At 36.9% G+C, this 19,088-nt stretch overlaps 1 protein-coding gene across 1 annotated transcript in view; it reads left to right on the top strand.

Annotated features, from left to right (window-relative positions):
* Positions 1-19,088, top strand: part of LOC6045823 (G-protein coupled receptor moody) — a 234,447-nt gene that overhangs the window by 167,988 nt on the left and 47,371 nt on the right. The window contains exon 6 of the mRNA XM_038259417.1: positions 17,328-17,453. Within this exon, the coding sequence (XP_038115345.1) occupies positions 17,328-17,453 (126 nt within the window). The remainder of the gene's footprint in view (positions 1-17,327; positions 17,454-19,088) is intronic.

The raw sequence follows: 19,088 nt of genomic DNA, 5'->3' as shown, positions 1-19,088 counted from the left end.
TATTTGGACAATTTTCGAATTTCATAAGGGTGGTCCCATAAAGTTTTCCCATAAAAATTAGACTTTTTCAAATGAAGATATCTCGAGTTAAAAGAAAAACACCTCTGAGATTGGCAATGCATCTGTCAAACTAGGCCAAACTGTTAAAGTCGCTCACAAAATGAATTTTGAGTGATTTGCGTTCATTTGTGACGTCACGATTTTTTGCTCGAATAAAGCTCGAAACTTAACCTCAAAGGTAAATAAACCAAATGAACTTTTGTGACAGGTGTCAGGCCAGGACTTGGCATTTAAAATTAAAATTTTGTTCCGATTGTTTCGTATCGCATGGACACAAACACGGTCAGGAGCATGACAAGGACACGGTCACGGGAATGGCCAGGAACAGGCACCTACACGGCCAGGGACACGAAAACGGCCAGAAGCACGGACACGTAGGGGAGAGTGGGGAGACTTGGTCCCCTTTTTTTGTATCGCACATAACTCTGCCAATTTCTCACAAAACTATGATCTTTTTGCATGAATTGAAAGCTTAAACATTCAACTATGTTTGGCTGATAAGGGGTTTTCATCAGATAAACTCTTCGAATAATGCCAAGCTTTTTAAAAAAATATTTTAAACCGGCAATTTCAAAATGTTTGGGGTAATTTGATCCCCCTTTCAACATTTTGAAGAAATCTTAAGCTAAATGTTTCTTATTCATCCAAACTTTTAATTTTCTATAAGATACAGCAATTTCACATTAAACCTGTACGTTTGTGTTCAAAATTCAACAAGTTTAGCATGCAAAATATTTAAAAACATAAAATTTTCTTTTTTAGACCAAAATTGAGCATGTTTACAAAAGCTGGTAATTTTTGTTTACAAAACTTTTGAAAAATAGTTCAAACTGCAGTTAGTTATGTACAACTATACTAAAGGAAACTATGTACGAAAACCCAGCAAAATTATTTAATCTTGAGGCTGATTCCAGTGACTGTAAAAATGCAGGGATCAAGTCTCCCTTAACGCACTTTTTTAAACAATTGATTGTAAAAATAGTATGACGATAAATTTAACGTCAAATGCTTAAGGATTTTGGAGTTGATATGTTTATCAAACAATTCATGTTTGAAATATATTTTTTTGAATAATTTTTGAGTGTTTTCTATACTTATCAAAACAAAGAAAAAAGATCTCTTGGAAGTTTTTTGGAGCACTTTTTAGAAAAATGTGTGTAACTCTATCTAAACATTTTTCGTTTTTTTTCTTTGTTTTCTACAATGAGTTTTAGTCAATTTCGCACAACTTTCTAGAACAAAGCTAATTGTTTTACCCACATGCTGATGAGATACAGGCTTTGGATCAAGTCTCCCCACTCTCCCCTACACGGTCAGGAGTCCGGCCAAGAACCTAGAGCCTAGAGCACCTCTACGGGAACGACCAGGAACAGGCATCTACGTGGCCAGCAGCATGGACACGGACACTAATACGAAAAAAAAACTCGCGTTATGACGTTTCGCGCAATAGAGGAGAAAAGCAACTCGCGACAAAATTTTGAGGCTAGGAATTTTGACAGGTATGATTTTCATAAAGTATTCGCCTCCTTTTCTCTCCCACAGAAAACCTGGGAACGAGGTAGCTGTCAAACTAGGCCAAAATGTTAAAGTCACTCACAAAATGAACTTTGAGTGATTTGAGTTCATTTTTGACGTCACGATTTTCTCCTCTATCGGAAGCAAATTCAAATTCAAAAAAATGCCAAGTCCCGTAAACGACACCTGTCAAACCACTTAGAAGGCACTCATGAAATGAATACTGAGTTCTTTGAGTTCATTTGCTACGTCACGGTTTTCTTGCCTTATAGAAGAGAAAATCGTGACGTCAGAAATCAACTCAAATCACTCAAAGTTCATTTCGTGAGTGACTTTAACATTTTAGCCTAGTTTGACAGCTACATTGTCCGCAGTTTTCAGTGGGAGAGAAAAGGAGGCGAATACTTTATGAAAATCATACCTGTCAAAATTCCTACACGGAGAAAAAAGTGTTCCCAAAATCGTGAAATTGGGAACCACGAACAACACGCAGAAAAATAAGGCATATTTGAATCAACAAAACGTTTTGCTGATTTGAACATCAAGATTTTTGTTGAATCAACGCTAAACGTCAAAGCAACTTTTTCAAAACAACTCAAGTCTTTTGTGGAATTGAGATAATCAAGGTTTGTGTCAACGCAAAATCGGCGTTGATTTTTTCAACAAAAATTTTGTTGATTCGAACCTCGTACAGGCTGATTCTACAAAATATTTTTCTGCGTGAAAGTGTTGAATTGCTATGGTACGATTTTCAAAACCGTACCATGGAATTTGAACACTTTTTTCGTGGTTCCTAATTTGATGAACGGGTGTTCATGATTTTGGGATTTCTTTTTTCTCCGTGTAGCTTCAATATTTTGTCGCGAGTTGCTTTTCTCCTAAATTTCGGGATTTTCCCTTTTTCCGTGTACAGCGACTCCACGTCAAATCGGCAAGATCGAGATCAAAAATGCTCCGATTTGGTTCATGGCGTGTCAGGTCCTGGGCCAAAATAACCAAACCAGCTTATGTTTGCTTGGCGATTAGGGTGGTCTTATCCGACATAGGATGGACCAAAAACCGACGTTTGTGAAGATTGACGTGGAATTGCTGTATACTTCTAATTTTCGTGCTTAATTTTCCATCAACATTTTCACTGTGCACTTAGTGCAAAGCACATGCACATCCGGTTCTCCAGTGGGTAGGAAGATCCGGCTGGCGGTTCTTTACGAGAATCCGAATTAAGTTCAACTGGGGGTGTGCATTGATTACAGCAGTCGGCATGATGTGTGTGTGTGGGAAGCCACTTGGTTCTGTCGGACGTGCTCCCTGGCAAACAGTTGATTTTGCCCTTTCGACGAGTTCCGTTGGTACTGACTGGCTAACATCGTGAAATGGAAACGTTGAGGGTGAATAACTGGCCAACGTGGTTTTTACAGGAGAGGGTGGTGGTGAGCTTTTACAAAATTTCGCTCTCCTTTGGTGCGATTTCATTGATTCGTAAAACCACCCTCTAGATTTTCTGTTTCATGATATGTTGTGTCTTTTAATGCATTTGTGTATTAATTGGGTGAAAATAATTTGTTGAAATGAAACTCAGAGAAAAAAAAAAAGTAAATTGGTAAGGTATGTCCACGCCTTTTTCCTTCCCTGATAATTCTATGATACGGTTTGATTAGATTTCGAATTGATCGAATTGATAATGTTTGGAAGACGAAAACATATTCTGCGCAATTCAAATTGACCTCGGAGAATTTGTGCAATTTTCCGTTGAAAGCCAAATACATACAAAATCGTTTCACTGAATCCACAGCAAAATTAAATCATCACGTAAACCCAGTGATTGCGGGTCCAAATGTTCCACTCCCAAAATTCAATATCGAGCAAAAACCCTCCCACACGACGACGACGTTTGATTTGCATTCCGACACCACCGTGATTCTGCGATTTCAATAATGTGTGTGCTGCACACACGTGTGTAACCCATCGAAGAAAAAAAAACCACACAAAAACCCGGTCCAACATTTGAGTGGGTTGAGGGCGGGAAATTTGTGTGCGATAATCTCCGAAAGTTGAAGGCCAGGCCCGGGTTGATCCAATTTCCCCTTCGAAGAAACGCATTCGGACGCGGTTGGTCCTACCAAACACCTCCCACGAGGAGACTGTCTTTCCGGTTGACCTAGCCCTAGCGCGTGCTGGATCTTGGATAAGACTTCTCCGGAAAAACCTTGGTCGTTGTCGACGTGTCGTTATTTTGCCCTCCCATTTCAGCGTTATGATGGTAAATATTTTCCGCCTGATTGGATTTTATAAAGCTTTGGCTTCTGGTTTGAGCGAGGGGGAGAGGATATTTCTGTATTCATATGAATGTTTCCGCTTCCAGACCCTTCCTAACATCCGGAATACCAAGTTGGGAAAAGTATTACTTTTTACCATGAACCTGAATAAATCTGCAAAAAAAAGCTTCAATCTTTACAGTGAACTTGACTTTCCACAACATAACACAAGATTTTTAAATTTAAACTTGGTAGTGCATGAGTTAATGCCGGAGAAGATGCAAAGTATCCTGCTGATGCTGTGACACTCACAAAAAATAAGACGCAAAATGCATAGAGACAAGTAGTGCCTGTGGCAGCACTTAAGGAGCGGGGTTTTCCGAGCATGTAAGTGAAATGGAATCATTTGGTATTCCACATGCGTTTCGACAGAGAGGGGGGAAAAGGTTGGGGTTAGAAAATATTTTTAGTTCCATGTGAGCAAATAAACAAGTGCCAATCCTGCGAGGGAGTAAGATAACTGATCTTTCTGAACATATTGGATGGTGCATCAAACTGCCATGACAACGCGTTTTGGAATTGAACTGTTATTTAAAGGTAAAACCTGAATTTGTCATTTCAGAAATCGTTGTGATCAAATACAATGGAAGTAAATTTACTCGCCAAATTATGCAGAATAGCACAAAGAGCAATAAAGTTGAAGATTGTGATTTAAAACAAATAAAACATGAGGATCATGCTCAACTGATAAATACCTTTCATTTGCGTTCAAGACAGTTTTTATTTTTTTTAAATGTTGTTTTTGCGAGTATCGATGAAAAATACCATTTTTGGGACAACCCTTAGCATGGCGTACACAAAAAAAAATATTTCTGAACGTTACGTCAATTATGATGAAACACTTTTACGTAATTAATCACTAAATTTGAATGCAATTTGATGTAAATTTGCTACAAATTATATGTAAAAGCATGATTTTACGTGTGATTAAACCGTTTACATGTGATTCATCTAGGGGAAATATGCCCATTTTAAGCCTAATAAGCGGTCGTGTTTGAATGATGCTGGATAATCTGGATTGGTCCTTGAAACTCATTAAAACCAAGTACACCAACGAGTAGAGCAACTTTCTGTGAACATTTCTGTTTATTTTCACTTTTATTAAAAGTCATGCTATTCCTTTTACAAGCATTTAAAAAAACTATTTCAAAAATACATTCTAATCAGTCGAGTGCATTGGGCCACGCTCATTTTTCTATTTTCAGCTTAGTTCTTTTTTTCAGCGCTCTTTTGGGTCTGCTTAGTGCTGCCAAAATTGATGAAATTTTAAGCGAACACTCACGAAAAGTAGCATTTATAGCGAAAGTTTCCTGGCAGCACTTGCTCACTCCAACAGGCGCTGCACCAGCATGTTGGTGGTGTTGGTGGCCACCCTTTTTTCTTTATTTGCCTTCGCTCCTCGCTCGGTTTTCTTCAGCCTTCGATTAGAATGGGTAGTCAAAGTTGAAACGTCAAAAGAATTAGCGCGTTTGATTTTTTGATGGTGTTACTAATTATTTACATTTTTCGGGATAATTTTTCAAGTGAGAGACTTACTAATGTGCAAAAGAACATGTTGCCGGTAGTTGGAAGCAATTTTATATCTCAAGCGCTTTGAAATCGTTAGCGCAAGTTATTGATGGCGGCTTTCGTTAAGCAGTTAACCTCTGATCTGTGGATGTGTGTGCCACCAAAATGATGAGAAATGGTCTCGCAAAATAGAAATTATGATCAAAAGTTCATTAAATTTGATTTTTTTGGCCAGTAAATGGTATGAATTTGCGTGCTTACTCGAGGCGGTGCTGTTGATGGTAAGTTTATAGCCTAAATAGTATTTTTGGAGCTTTAATCGAGCTCAAAACTCTCCATATGACGAAGATAGGTGAGCAACTCTCTACGAAATCGGCCGATTTCGACCATTTTTATTTTGTGTATTTTTTTATTTGACTCAAACTTTGTGGGGGCCTTCCCTATGACCAAATAAGCTATTTTGTGTCCTTGGTTCACCCATACAAGTCTCCATACAATTTTGGCAGCTGTCCATACAAAAATGGTATGTAAATATTCAAACAGCTGTAACTTTTGAGTGAATTTTCTGATCAATTTGGTGTCTTCGGCAAAGTTGTAGGTATTGTTGAGGACTTTTGAGAAAAAAATAGGTACACGGAAAAAAAATTGAGGATTTTTTATCAACTTTTTTATCACTAAAACTCAATTTCCCAAAATAAGTATTTTTTGATTTTCGAGATTTTTTGATATGTTTTAGGAGACAAAAATCCGCAACTTTTGAGCCATAGAGAAACATGGTCAAAAAATCTGCCGCCGAGTTATGAATTTTTGAAAAAATAGAGATTTTTGGAAAAAATCGAAGTTTCATGCAAAAACAAGTTTGACATTATTTTTAATGCAAAATTGAATTTGCAATCGAAAAGTACTTAACAGATTTTTTGATAAAGGGCTCCGTTTTCAAGATATAGCCACCGAAAGTTTGATTTTAGCGAAATATTTGCAGTTTTTCAATTTTTAAAAATAGTGACCATGAGTGACCATTTCTAAAAATATTTTTTTTGAAAAGTTCAGAAAATTTGCTATAAAATTGTCTAAGAGACATTGAAGATTGGTCCTCGGGTTGCTGAGATAGAGCCGCTTTAAGAAAAAGAAACACGAAAATTGAAGTTTTCTAAGTCTCACCCAAACAGCCCACCATTTTCTTATGACGATGTCTCAGCAACTAATGGTCCGATTTTCAATGTTAATACATGAAACATTCGTGAAATTTTCCGATCTTTTCGAAAAAAATATTTTGAAGAAAATTAAATCAGTTGCGGAATTTTGTCCCCTAAAACATATCAAAAAATCTCGAAAATCAAAAAAATATGTATTTTGGGAAATTGAGTTTTAGTGAAAAAAAAGTTGATAAAAAAATCCTCAGAGTCGCGTGGTGTTCGTAGGGGAAATCGGTTGAAGAATCGACGCGCGAGAATCCGCGAGAAAGTGATAGAAGATTCTGGAATTCATTGAAAAAGTGTCGCGTGGTGGCCTTGGGAGTTTGGCCCTCAGTCGCGTGGTGTTCGTGGGGGAGATCGGTTGAAGAATCGATGCGCGAGAATCCGCGAGGAAGTGAAAGAAGATTCTGGAATTCATTGAAAAAGTGTCGCGTGGTGGCCTTGGGAGTTTGGCCCTCAGTCGCGTGGTGTTCGTGGGGGAGATCGGTTGAAGAATCGACGCGCGAGAATCCGCGAGAAAGTGGTAGAAGATTCTGGAATTCATTGAAAAAGTGTCGCGTGGTGGCCTTGGGAGTTTGGCCCTCAGTCGCGTGGTGTTCGTGGGGGAAATCGGTTGAAGAATCGACGCGCGAGAATCCGCGAGAAAGTGATAGAAGATTCTTGAATTTATTGATAGAAGGCTTCGCGTCGTCGTGTATATATTTTCTTTCTGTTGTTGAGCCGGTTGTTCGCGGTCCGGACTGGGTAAATTCGTGGGGAAGTTTGATGCAAAGAAGTCATGCGCGAAGAATTTCATTAAATCGATTGAAACAGTTCGGTGTATCAGCACTATTTGAGGTTTACATGATAACGAATAATACGTTGCTAAAAATTTAATTTTGTTTTGAAAGCCCATCTCTTAGCATCGTGGCTCGGATGGCACGACGACGGATCTATTTTAAATTGTACGTTACCGAATAATGCGTTTCGTTTTGAAAGCCCATCCCAAAGCATCGTTGCTCGGATGGCACGCCGGCGGTAAAAAGTAAAAAATACGCGAATGATAAGTCCTTCTCATAGCGTCGTAGCTCAGAAGGCAACGATTATGGTTCACAGTTCACATTCTGGTCATATCATCTACCAAGATGAATCCTGACCTTCCCTTTCCTTCCCTACTAACACAATTCCCCACTTCCCGTGATGCTTGAAGGAGATGCTGTGGATTCAACGGTCTCATGCGGTGTCAACAGGTATAGAGCGACAAACTCTGTGTCTGATGAGTCTGCAACTTCAACTATCGGACTAACATTCCTACCTTTGTTGAACTGCATCTCCTTGGGGGCGCCGGTATTGACTTAAAGCAGAGATCTTCAGGGGTTATACAGTGAGGATGATTAGCTCCCACTACTCATCTGTTGGTTCATTGTGTAACTTCAGCTGATCCGTCAATAACGGAGTAGCAGCTCATTGGCAGTCAACCATGCTCATGCTCATGCTCATGCTCATGCTCATGCTCATGCAAAAAAAGTTGATAAAAAAATCCTCATTTTTTCCGTGTACCAATTTTTTCTCAAAAGTCCTCAACAATACCTACAACTTTGCCCAAAACACCAAATTGATCAAAAAATTCACTCAAAAGTTACAGTTGTTTGAATATTTACATACCATTTTTGTATGGACAGCTGCCAAAATTGTATGGAGACTTGTATGGGTGAACCAATGACACAAAATAGTATATTTGGTCATAGGGAAGGCCCCCACAAAGTTTGAGTCAAATCAAAAAATACAAATAAAATCCATTTCCGGTTTTGGTAGAGAATTGCTCAGGTGTTTGATTAGAAAGGGTATATTTCCCCTATTCCGTATCGAGTAAATTCACATTTTTTCAGTGTAGGTCACCCTTACTGCCAAAAAAATAAGAGGCCAATTATTTTCGCCAAAGAACCCCAAAAAAATTTGAGTCCGATCGGATTGGATCTGGTTTTGCTGGAATTGCTGATGTATAAAATTGCAGAAACTTCCATTTCAGATTATAACATTAAAAATCTAACGAATAGTTTCTGAGACATCTACAAATGAAAAATAAGAGCTTATTAAGTGAAACTGAGGAAAACAATTTTTTCGACAAATTTCAGCTTACTATTGATAAGGAAGAAATTTTGCGCATTTTTTCGGCTATTCGACATTATGTCATGAAGAGTGCTCTTCCTGCATTGAATATTTTGAAATCTAGTTTTTTTTTAATTTTCGACCTTTTTTTCAACTTGAAAAATTGCAATTCGTTTGAATATTTGATTTTGCAACTAAAACTGGATTTTGTTTATTTGAAACATATACAGTCCTGACTCAATTATTCTAACTATTGTCATCAGCGGTGACATTGGGTCCAAAAATAAAACAAGTATTTTATTTTGGCTCTGAAGAGATTAAGAAATTTGTAATCCAATATGGCGGCTAAAATTGCGGTGATTAAATATTGAGATAATACTTCTGGTAATGAAAGAGGCACTTCACCAATCAAATTTGACTGAAATTGGAATACAGTCTATTTAATAAAATTAATAAAATGCGTTTTTTGTTCATTATTTTTTTGAATAATTTTTGAGTCTTGAAAGCTTCTTAAAAACCTCCGGAAACTCGAGACAAGACTATACCGATATTTTAAATATTTTTTTAATGTATAGCTTTTGCGCCATCCTAAACGATGCATTTCTAAGCCCCTTAAAACGTATCGTTGCACACAACCAACGACAATATTTTGACAAGTCTGCTTTAAAAGACAGGACGTGTTACATGATAGCACACGAGCGACGATATCAAAACATTACAAACATAAAAAGCAAGTTTTTGGAAATTAATCCATGTATTTTTTAATTGTTTGGGGGAACGAGGATATTCAGCGACATTAAATAAACTTCAAACTGATATTCCCAATTTTTGAAAAAAGAAAAACAAAAAAAAATGTTCATTATATCAAAACTTAAAAGAATCTTATTAAGTCTGGAAGCAGGTAAATTGAAATGTGCCTTTTTTATTGATATTTTGTTATCTCAATTTCGTTTTTGATATGGGAAAATAGTTGTATACATTTTAGAACTTGTAAGTTTAAAAAAAGCATCGTTTCTAAAATTTTCAGCAAGGTTTAAGAATATTTAACATAACTTCTGCATCTAGCCAAAATAAACAAATAATTGTTAAAAAATATATGACAAGTCCAAATTTCAAAATCTTAAAGCAATTGAAAAGATTAAACTTAATCATCCCCTGTTGAGCAAATTAAGTAACCCATTTAGTATCTTACCGTATCAAAGCTAGAGACAGACCACCTTCCCCAATTTGCAGCGCAGTCAGTCTTCCTTCATCCGGGGCTTTTTTGACCCACTTTCACTCGGCACTGGGCAGCCAAAGGGCACCCTGCCCAAGCCGAGAAAAAGCAGTTTCCTTTCCGAAAAAAAGCGACCAGCGCTGTAATTAATATTGCACAAATGTAGCAGAAAGCTCTCTCCCTTTCGGCACCCTTTTGCTTCGGACTCTGGAACCATGCCCTCGCAGAAAGAGCAACGGGGAGTTTTAGTAAATGATGCTCATTTTTAAGTAATTTGATTGCGATGAAAGCGACCGACGATGAAAGCCAAGGGATTCTGCACTTTAATGGGGTGGTATTTTTCATCCCGCCCCCCTCTCACTTTTTATTCACTTTTTTCGGGGTGTCTTTAAAATAGATAAAATTGGTGGTTTTTCCTCGAATCTTCGTGGAATCGTTTAATGAGGACCGAACTTTGACTGTGATGAAGTTTTCTAAAGGAGATTTATTTCCAAGCTGTTTCTTCAGAGTTTATTTTGCTCTGAAAACAGTACACTTTTAGAGCACTGTCCCCCCACCCCTTTGGCAATGAAGCGAAGTAAAATATCTATTACGGGGTGGTTGTTGCAACCGTGCTCCGAAGAACAAAGTCAAATTATAACCACTGGCTAATGTTTCAAACTAGTGGAGCAAAAATTCCTTCTGCGCTGACAAGAGCGCTGAGCTCTGCGAATTCCTTTCTTTCAACGCCACAGCATCGGTAAAGTATCCTAAAGGATGACCTCGGGGCAAAAAGGGATGTCCTCGTCCTCGGAATTGACACAGCTGTGGGAACAAGGAGAAAACAAAGCTTGGTGTTCTTTCTTTAGGTATTAGGGGTTGGAATTTGGATTGACTCACCTATTAGTGCGAAACCATTAGATAACTCACTATGTTGAGACTCCTTTTTTCGAAAAAAAAAAAATGGTAAGATTAAAAACATCAAAAGAGTTGATGATATTGAAACATTAGATAATGCAACAAAAAAAAAACACATTACTCAATTCGAAATTAATAGTCTTTTCAACTTTTGAAACATCTGAATGAAAAAATTTCTAGTAAATAAACTATACAACAATCCTTTTTTTCTCAATTATAAAGAAATCAGTTGGACGAGAAAAAACCAGCAAAAAAATAAAATAAAAAGTCACAGTTTCAACATTTGCACGGAAAATGTGTTTTAAAATGCTTTTTACACTAGTTCAGTTGTTTTGCAATCATTATTTTTCAAAAAATGTATGATTTGACGAAAACAAAAATTTTAGCAAAAAAAAAAAAAAGTTTTGCGATAGTAAACATCGAAAATTTTCAAAAATTCAAAAGATTTTTAAATCAACCCAAACATGCTTAAAATGATTATAAACTCAGAAGAATGCATTTTAAATTGATTTCAGCTGATTACAGTTCAATTTCCATTGAAAATTTTAAGTTCTTTTTTTTGACCCCCTGATTTTCCGGGCCAACTTTAAAGGTGGGGGGAGGGATTACAAAAACTTTAAATGAAATTTGTGCCAGCTACTCATATTTGAAAGAACTCATATAAACATGACGACAGTCAGGAATAGGTTTTGAAAAATAAAAACTTACAAAATATTTTAGAGGTTGAACTGTTTTTTAAAGATCTGCTCTTATTTGAAATAATGGATAAAACTCACACAAATTTCAAAGGTTTACAACAGGTAGTTCTTTTGCCTTCCTCACTGAGGTAAGGCTATAATCCTGCTCTAAAAATGAACTTTCTATTAAAAGCTCCTAGACCCACCTTCATGTATACATATCTACTCAGAATCGAAAACTGAACAAATGTATGTGTGTGTGTATGTGTGTGTGTATGTATGTATGTGACCAAAATTCTCACTGAGTTTTCTCAGCACTGGCTGAACCGATTTTGATCGAACCAGTTGCATTCGACTTGGTTTAGGGTCCCATACATCGCTATTGAATTGTTTGAAGTTTCGATAAGTAGTTCAAAAGTTATGTATAAAAATGTGTTTTCACAAATACCCGGATCTCAATTATATGCATGTAGACGATGCCCGGATCCATCATCCGACCCATCGTTGATTAGGTAATTGAAAGGCCTTTCCAATGACTCCAAGACATTGAAGATCTGGCAACCCTGTCTCGAGTTATGATCACTTAAGTGATATTTATGTACTTTTTTGAAGCCGGATCTCACTTAAATGTAAGTAAACTATGTCCGGATCCATCATCCGACTCATCGTTGGTAAGGTAATTGAAAGGACTTTCCAATGAGTACAAAACATTGAAGATCTGGCAACCCTGTCTCGAGTTATGACCACTTAAGTGGTATTCATGTACTTTTTTGAAGCCGGATCTCACTTAAATGTATGTAAACTATGTCCGGATCCATCATCCGACCCATCGTTGGTGAGGTAATTGAAAGGCCTTTCCAATGAGTACAAAACATTGAAGATCTGGCAACCCTGTCTCGAGTTATGACCACTTAAGTGATATTTATGTACTTTTTTGAAGCCGGATCTCACTTAAATGTATGTAAACTATGTCCGGATCCATCATCCAACCTATCTTTGGTTAGGTAATTGAAAGGCCTTTCCAATGAGTCCAAAACATTGAAGATCTGGCAACCCTGTCTCGAGTTATGTACACTTAAGTGATATTTATGTACTTTTTTGAAGCCGGATCTCACTTAAATGTATGTAAACTATGTCCGGATCCATCATCCGACTCATCGTTGGTAAGGTAATTGAAAGGACTTTCCAATGAGTCCAAAACATTGAAGATCTGGCAACCCTGTCTCGAGTTATGATCACTTAAGTGATATTTATGTACTTTTTTGAAGCCGGATCTCACTTAAATGTAAGTAAACTATGTCCGGATCCATCATCCGACTCATCGTTGGTAAGGTAATTGAAAGGACTTTCCAATGAGTACAAAACATTGAAGATCTGGCAACCCTGTCTCGAGTTATGACCACTTAAGTGGTATTCATGTACTTTTCTGAAGCCGGATCTCACTTAAATGTATGTAAACTATGTCCGGATCCATCATCCGACCCATCGTTGGTAAGGTAATTGAAAGGCCTTTCCAATGAGTACAAAACATTGAAGATCTGGCAACCCTGTCTCGAGTTATGACCACTTAAGTGGTATTCATGTACTTTTTTGAAGCCGGATCTCACTTAAATGTATGTAAACTATGTCCGGATCCATCATCCGACCCATCGTTGGTTAGGTAATTGAAAGGCCTTTCCAAAGAGTCCAAAACATTGAAGATCTGGCAACCCTGTCTCGAGTTCTGACCACATAAGTTATACATTGTGTTATTTTTTTCTGGATCTAAAAAAATGATGAAACCACTCATATACCCATTTTTGGTAAAAAGTGAGAAAGGCATCAACCACATAGGTGGATTAAGTTAGTTTTTTATATAAAAGTATACTTCCAAAATGTTTATATAAATTTTGAAAAATAATTGCAACGGCTTTATTTGTTTCTTTTGCCTTCCTCACTGAGGTAAGGCTATAATCCTGCTCTAAAAATGAACTTTCTATTAAAAGCTCCTAGACCTACCTTCATGTATACATATCGACTCAGAATCAAAAACTGAACAAATGTCTGTGTGTGTGTATGTGTGTGTGTATGTGTGTGTGTATGTGTGTGTGTATGTGTGTGTGTATGTATGTATGTGACCAAAATTCTCACTAAGTTTTCTCAGCACTGGCTGAACCGATTTTGATCGAACCAGTTGCATTCGACTTGGTTTAGGGTCCCATACATCGCTATTGAATTGTTTGAAGTTTCGATAAGTAGTTCAAAAGTTATGTATAAAAATGTGTTTTCACAAATACCCGGATCTCAATTATATGCATGTAAACGATGTCCGGATCCATCATCTGACCCATCGTTGGTTAGGTAATTGAAAGGCCTTTCCAATGAATATAAAACATTGAAGATCTGGCAACCCTGCCTCGAGTTATGACCACTTAAGTGATATCTATGTACTTTTTTGAAGCCGGATCTCACTTAAATGTATGTAAACTATGTCCGAATCCATCATCCGACCCATCGTTGGTTAGGTAATTGAAAGGTCTTTCCAATGAATATAAAACATTGAAGATCTGGCAACCCTGTCCCGAATTATGACCACTTAAGTGATATTTAGGTACTTTTTTGAAGCCGGATCTCACTTAAATGTATGTAAACTATGTCCGGATCCATCATCCGACCCATCGTTGGTTAGGTAATTGAATGGCCTTTCCAATGAATTCAAGACATTGAAGATCTGGCAACCCTGTCTCGAGTTATGACCACTTAAGTGGTATTCATGTACTTTTTTGAAGCCGGATCTCACTTAAATGTATGTAAACTATGTCCGGATCCATCATCCGACCCATCGTTGGTTAGATAATTGAAAGGTCTTTCCAATGAATATAAAACATTGAAGATCTGGCAACCCTGTCCCGAATTATGACCACTTAAGTGATATTTAGGTACTTTTTTGAAGCCGGATCTCACTTAAATGTATGTAAACTATGTCCGGATCCATCATCCGACCCATCGTTGGTTAGGTAATTGAATGGCCTTTCCAATGAATTCAAGACATTGAAGATCTGGCAACCCTGTCTCGAGTTATGACCACTTAAGTGGTATTCATGTACATTTTTGAAGCCGGATCTCACTTAAATGTATGTAAACTATGACCGGATCCATCATCCAACCCATCGTTGGTTAGATTATTGAAAGGCCTTTCCAATGAGTCCAAGACATTGAAGATCTGGCAACCCTGTCCCGAGTTATGACCACTTAAGTGATATTTATGTACTTTTTTGAAGCCGGATCTCACTTAAATGTATGTAAACTATGTCCGGATCCATCATCCAACCCACTGTTGGTTAGGTAATTGAAAGGCCTTTCCAATGAGTCCAAAGCATTGAAGAACTAACAACCCTGTATCGAGTTATTACCACATAAGTTATACATTGTGTTCTTTTTTTCTGGATCTAAAAAAATGATGAAACCACTCATATACCCATTTTTGGTAAAAAGTGAGGAAGGCATCAACCACATAGGTGGATTTAGTTAGTTTTTTTTAACATTCCACCTTTCGTCCTTTCGACGTTTTGTCCATTCAACTTTTTGTCAAACCTTTTGTCCATTGGACCTCATGTCTTCGACCTTTTGGCATTCGACTTTTTGTCCATTCTTCCTTATGTCCTTCGACCGTTTGTCGCACAACCCCAACTATGAAAAAAGTAATAGAAAAACATGAGCAACACAAAATAGCCAAAAGGACCAACAAAAAATGACAAAAATGACTGCGCAGACTCAACTCGCGGGGATGCATGATGTTTTGGGTCCCCAGAATCACGTACACTTTGTATTTTTCAAAACTATTTAGACAGGGCCGAATTATTTTTCTCCAAAGTTTGTATGGTGAATAAGGGGATTTACAATCAAACTAGGGGAAATATACCCATTTTAATCACTCTAAGCCATTCGACCAATTCTCATCTTTTTTGCCGTTTTCCGTTATTAAATCAACATTTTCAGAAGTATCAACAATGGAAAGTTGCTTGCTCACTTTTATTTGAGCTTTTTTTTTACTTTGGAACAGCCAAAAACATAATAGAAATAGGCTGAAAAAGGGTGTAGTACCTCTAATTATAAAAGATAAATTTCAAGAATATTTCTTCTTATTTTATTTTTTATTTAACATTCTTTATTTTTTTGTGTTACCTTTCGAGAAAAAAATCATAGCAAGATGTTCAAAAAAGTTCATATTATGTTATTAGGAATATCCTTTAATCCGGATTCCCACTGTTCAAAAAATTGTGTAAATTTGGAAGATTGAATTCTTTAATGATGTAATTTTACCTCAAATCAGACAAAAAAAACTGATTTAATATGACCAGAGCTGAAATAGAGTCTTTCTTACAGAATGATGAAATTCCGACAAATATATTGGTGCAATTAATTTTTCAGAAACATTGTGAGAATTTGACCTAAGGTTTCGAATCTTTTTAGGCTAAACCTCAAATGCCATTCATTTCAGAGTTACATTATGGGTAGCAAGATAATTATATGTAATTATGAAAATTATATTGGATTGACATTGTTAGAAAAAATAAAGGGTACTCAGTCTGTAATGATAAACTTAAAAAATGTGTATCGATATTACACTTTGTCGATCTATTATCAGAAGCCAGCAAGAACACTTTCACGCGCAAGGGTAAATGTTTCAATTTTTCGATTTTGCGATCGAAAACGAGCCGGGACTTCGAATTTGATGTTCAGTATATGATTCTGTATAAAACCAAAAATTTAATATTAAAAAATATGGTAAAAATAAGTCGTAAAACACTAATATGGCTATATCTCTGGAAATAAATTTTGGAAAAGCTTAAATTTTGGGCACAAGCAGTTTATGGCGCATGTTTTCGAATGGCTTTTTGTTTGAAACTGAATTCTATTAATTTGATAGTGTTTTCTGTAAAATAGTCCAAAAAATACCACTAAAATGGCTTTGACTACATTTACTGGTCCAAAGTGTGAATAGAAAAATAAATTGTTCGTCTCCAACCCCACGGCTACAAATCTGAAATATAAAAATTCGCACATGTATTTCAGAAAAAGAGCTCCCAAAAAATCAGGCTTTGAGTTCTGGGTTTCGAACCAAAATTCAATCGAAAGCGCGCATCAAAATCTTCAAATTAGTAAGAGGATTTTTCCTGGGACGATTCCCCGCCGTGCACGATTTTTTTTAAAGATTTATGAGAAAAGCGTTTTTCCAAAAGCAAACCTTTAACCTTTTTTTGTAAAATAGACAAAAAGTGACATTACACTAGTGATAAAATTACACATTTTCATAGTTAAAATTACTCATTTTTTCTGACATAATAGATGTACTCACACTGTGATGTTCTCCTTCTCAAATGTAATATTACAATGATTGATGATTGATTTACAATTTATTCGAAAAATTGAAATCCTTTGTTCGACGATTCCGGTTGCGAACGTTTGTCAGCTGTCAATTTGGATGAGCTAAATTTAATACGCTATACAAAATGTATTCCGTTATATTCAGATCACGTAATTTCATCTGTTCAGAGTTGAGAACATTGAACAGGTATGCATATCTTACTGAAAATCGGAAATATATCAATAGACATATTGTTTCTGATATTTTGTTTTTATTTGTGGAAAATTCATTAAATGTTACATCTGACTATCTGGTGTCAAACAATTTATTTTATATGAAACTAGAAAAATATCGAATAAAACATTTTCACTAGCCAGAAAAGACAAAACTGCTTCCCTCGAGAAGCAAAAACCGCTTAATTAATGTTGATGTAAAAGATGTTTGCTAACGGTCCCTTCTGATCTAACTTTGTTTCTTTTTGTTTTTTTCTTCTCTCATCACCTCTAGGTACTGCGGCCCGATGGCCCTGCTGGGATATCTGTACATCCGGACGTCACGCGAGCTGCGCCCTCCCGACGGGCCCCTGTCGATCATGATGTTCGAGGCCAGGGCCGAAGCCAGGAGCAAACAGATGTGAGTTATACGGGGCACTTGATTTCCGCAACTTTATTACGACCTTACGGCAACAGTTGGTGTAAATTTGTGAAGCTGTGAGTGTGTGTGTTCATTGATTCATGGGCCTTTATCACAAACCAAAGTGTACGTGTGTGTAAACATGAGCCCCCTATTAGGTGCTGTTTGTACATTCAATAATGTTCCGGTGAACCTGTTATCAGTCAGCTTCCACTTAAGAGCCTGTGAGAGGGAGGTGAAATCTTGCATACAAGTCGATCGATTGCATTCAATCATTGAGAACTGTCAAAACTTTCTAACTCCTTTTTCAAAATTAAAATTTTAAAAACAAATTTAACTTCAACCTTACAAATTGACGACATCACATCTTTCCTACAAGTTCCTAACGTTCCCAAGGGGGGCCCGCCTTCGCTATGCAACATATGTCGGTAACAACTGGTAGCTCTTCCGAGAAGAGAAAGGGGTGGGGACGAGCGGCCATCGACACATTTTCTTTGTTTTCCTGTCACTATCCATCCTAATCTGTATGCAAGCCCTGCAGGGGGTTAGCCCGGTGAGTGTGAGAATCTCATTTGGCATCCTTCACACGATTTTTTGCTACATTTTCTTCTTAGAAGAGTTGCCATCACCAATCGAGGCAGGCGAGGTTTTGCTTGTGTTTCACTTGCGTGGAAGCTCGTTTTTTTGCGGGATCACTGCTGGAACACAGCTGGACCTGGAAAATTTGTGGTTTTTCTTGTCAACAGCAATAAATTACTTCCGGTTGGGGGCCGACACTCTTAACCTACCCTGTACTTGAATGACGTGATTAAGGTTGTGAAGGATGCAAGGATTTTTAAGAATCCTACCAAAAGATGTCAATACAAATTGATATATGATGCAAACAGTTTTATGACAAAATTAAATCATTTATTAGAGGGAAACCGAGGGTGTCACGCTACCCCACTTTTCTGAGACTTTTGTTTTTGATTTTTTCCGGAATCATCCACAAACAACGTAATGTTTAAAAAATATACATACCAGTAAAAAATAGTATGTGCAGAAATGATCAAAATTCAATTGACAACACAACATTTAGGCTAAATTTTAGGACTCAATTGACAGAAAAGTATGTTTTTTCGTTTTTTGTTTACCTGAGAAAAATTTGACTTTTTTATGATCAACAATTGTTTGCAACAAAAAATGCACTGATAAATAAATTAAAATAAGAGTCTTAGCGAGTGACATGGGTGCACCCTATAAGCCATTATTTTAAACATGGTTGTTGAAATATCAAAATATCAGCTCTAAGCAACTACAATTATCCCGCCTGAATATTCATGCCTCAAATACAATTGCCGTTCAAGAGCCAAACGACAGCGACACCTAGTGTTGAGTAGCAGAACAGAGCGAAGAATGTCGATTAAAATTTCCGCCCTTTGAGGTTATGTATGCGAATTCTGTTTTGTTAAATTCCAGCGTTGAGAACAACTTTTGAGCAAAAATTCGAGCTGATACTTTGTTAACTTTTGATGCTCTATCATTTTAAACAACATTATTTTTTTTAATTATTTTTTTTTCAAATTTTTTTTATTGCGTTAGTTTATAGAGGGCAAAGAGTTAACAATCGTACTACTTGAATTTTTTCTCAAAAGT

The sequence above is a fragment of the Culex quinquefasciatus genome, chromosome 1, assembly GCF_015732765.1.
Source record: "Culex quinquefasciatus strain JHB chromosome 1, VPISU_Cqui_1.0_pri_paternal, whole genome shotgun sequence".
Lineage (NCBI taxonomy): Eukaryota > Metazoa > Arthropoda > Insecta > Diptera > Culicidae > Culex > Culex quinquefasciatus.
Note: the sequence above shows the minus strand (reverse complement) of the source record. Positions and strands in the feature narration are given on the sequence as shown.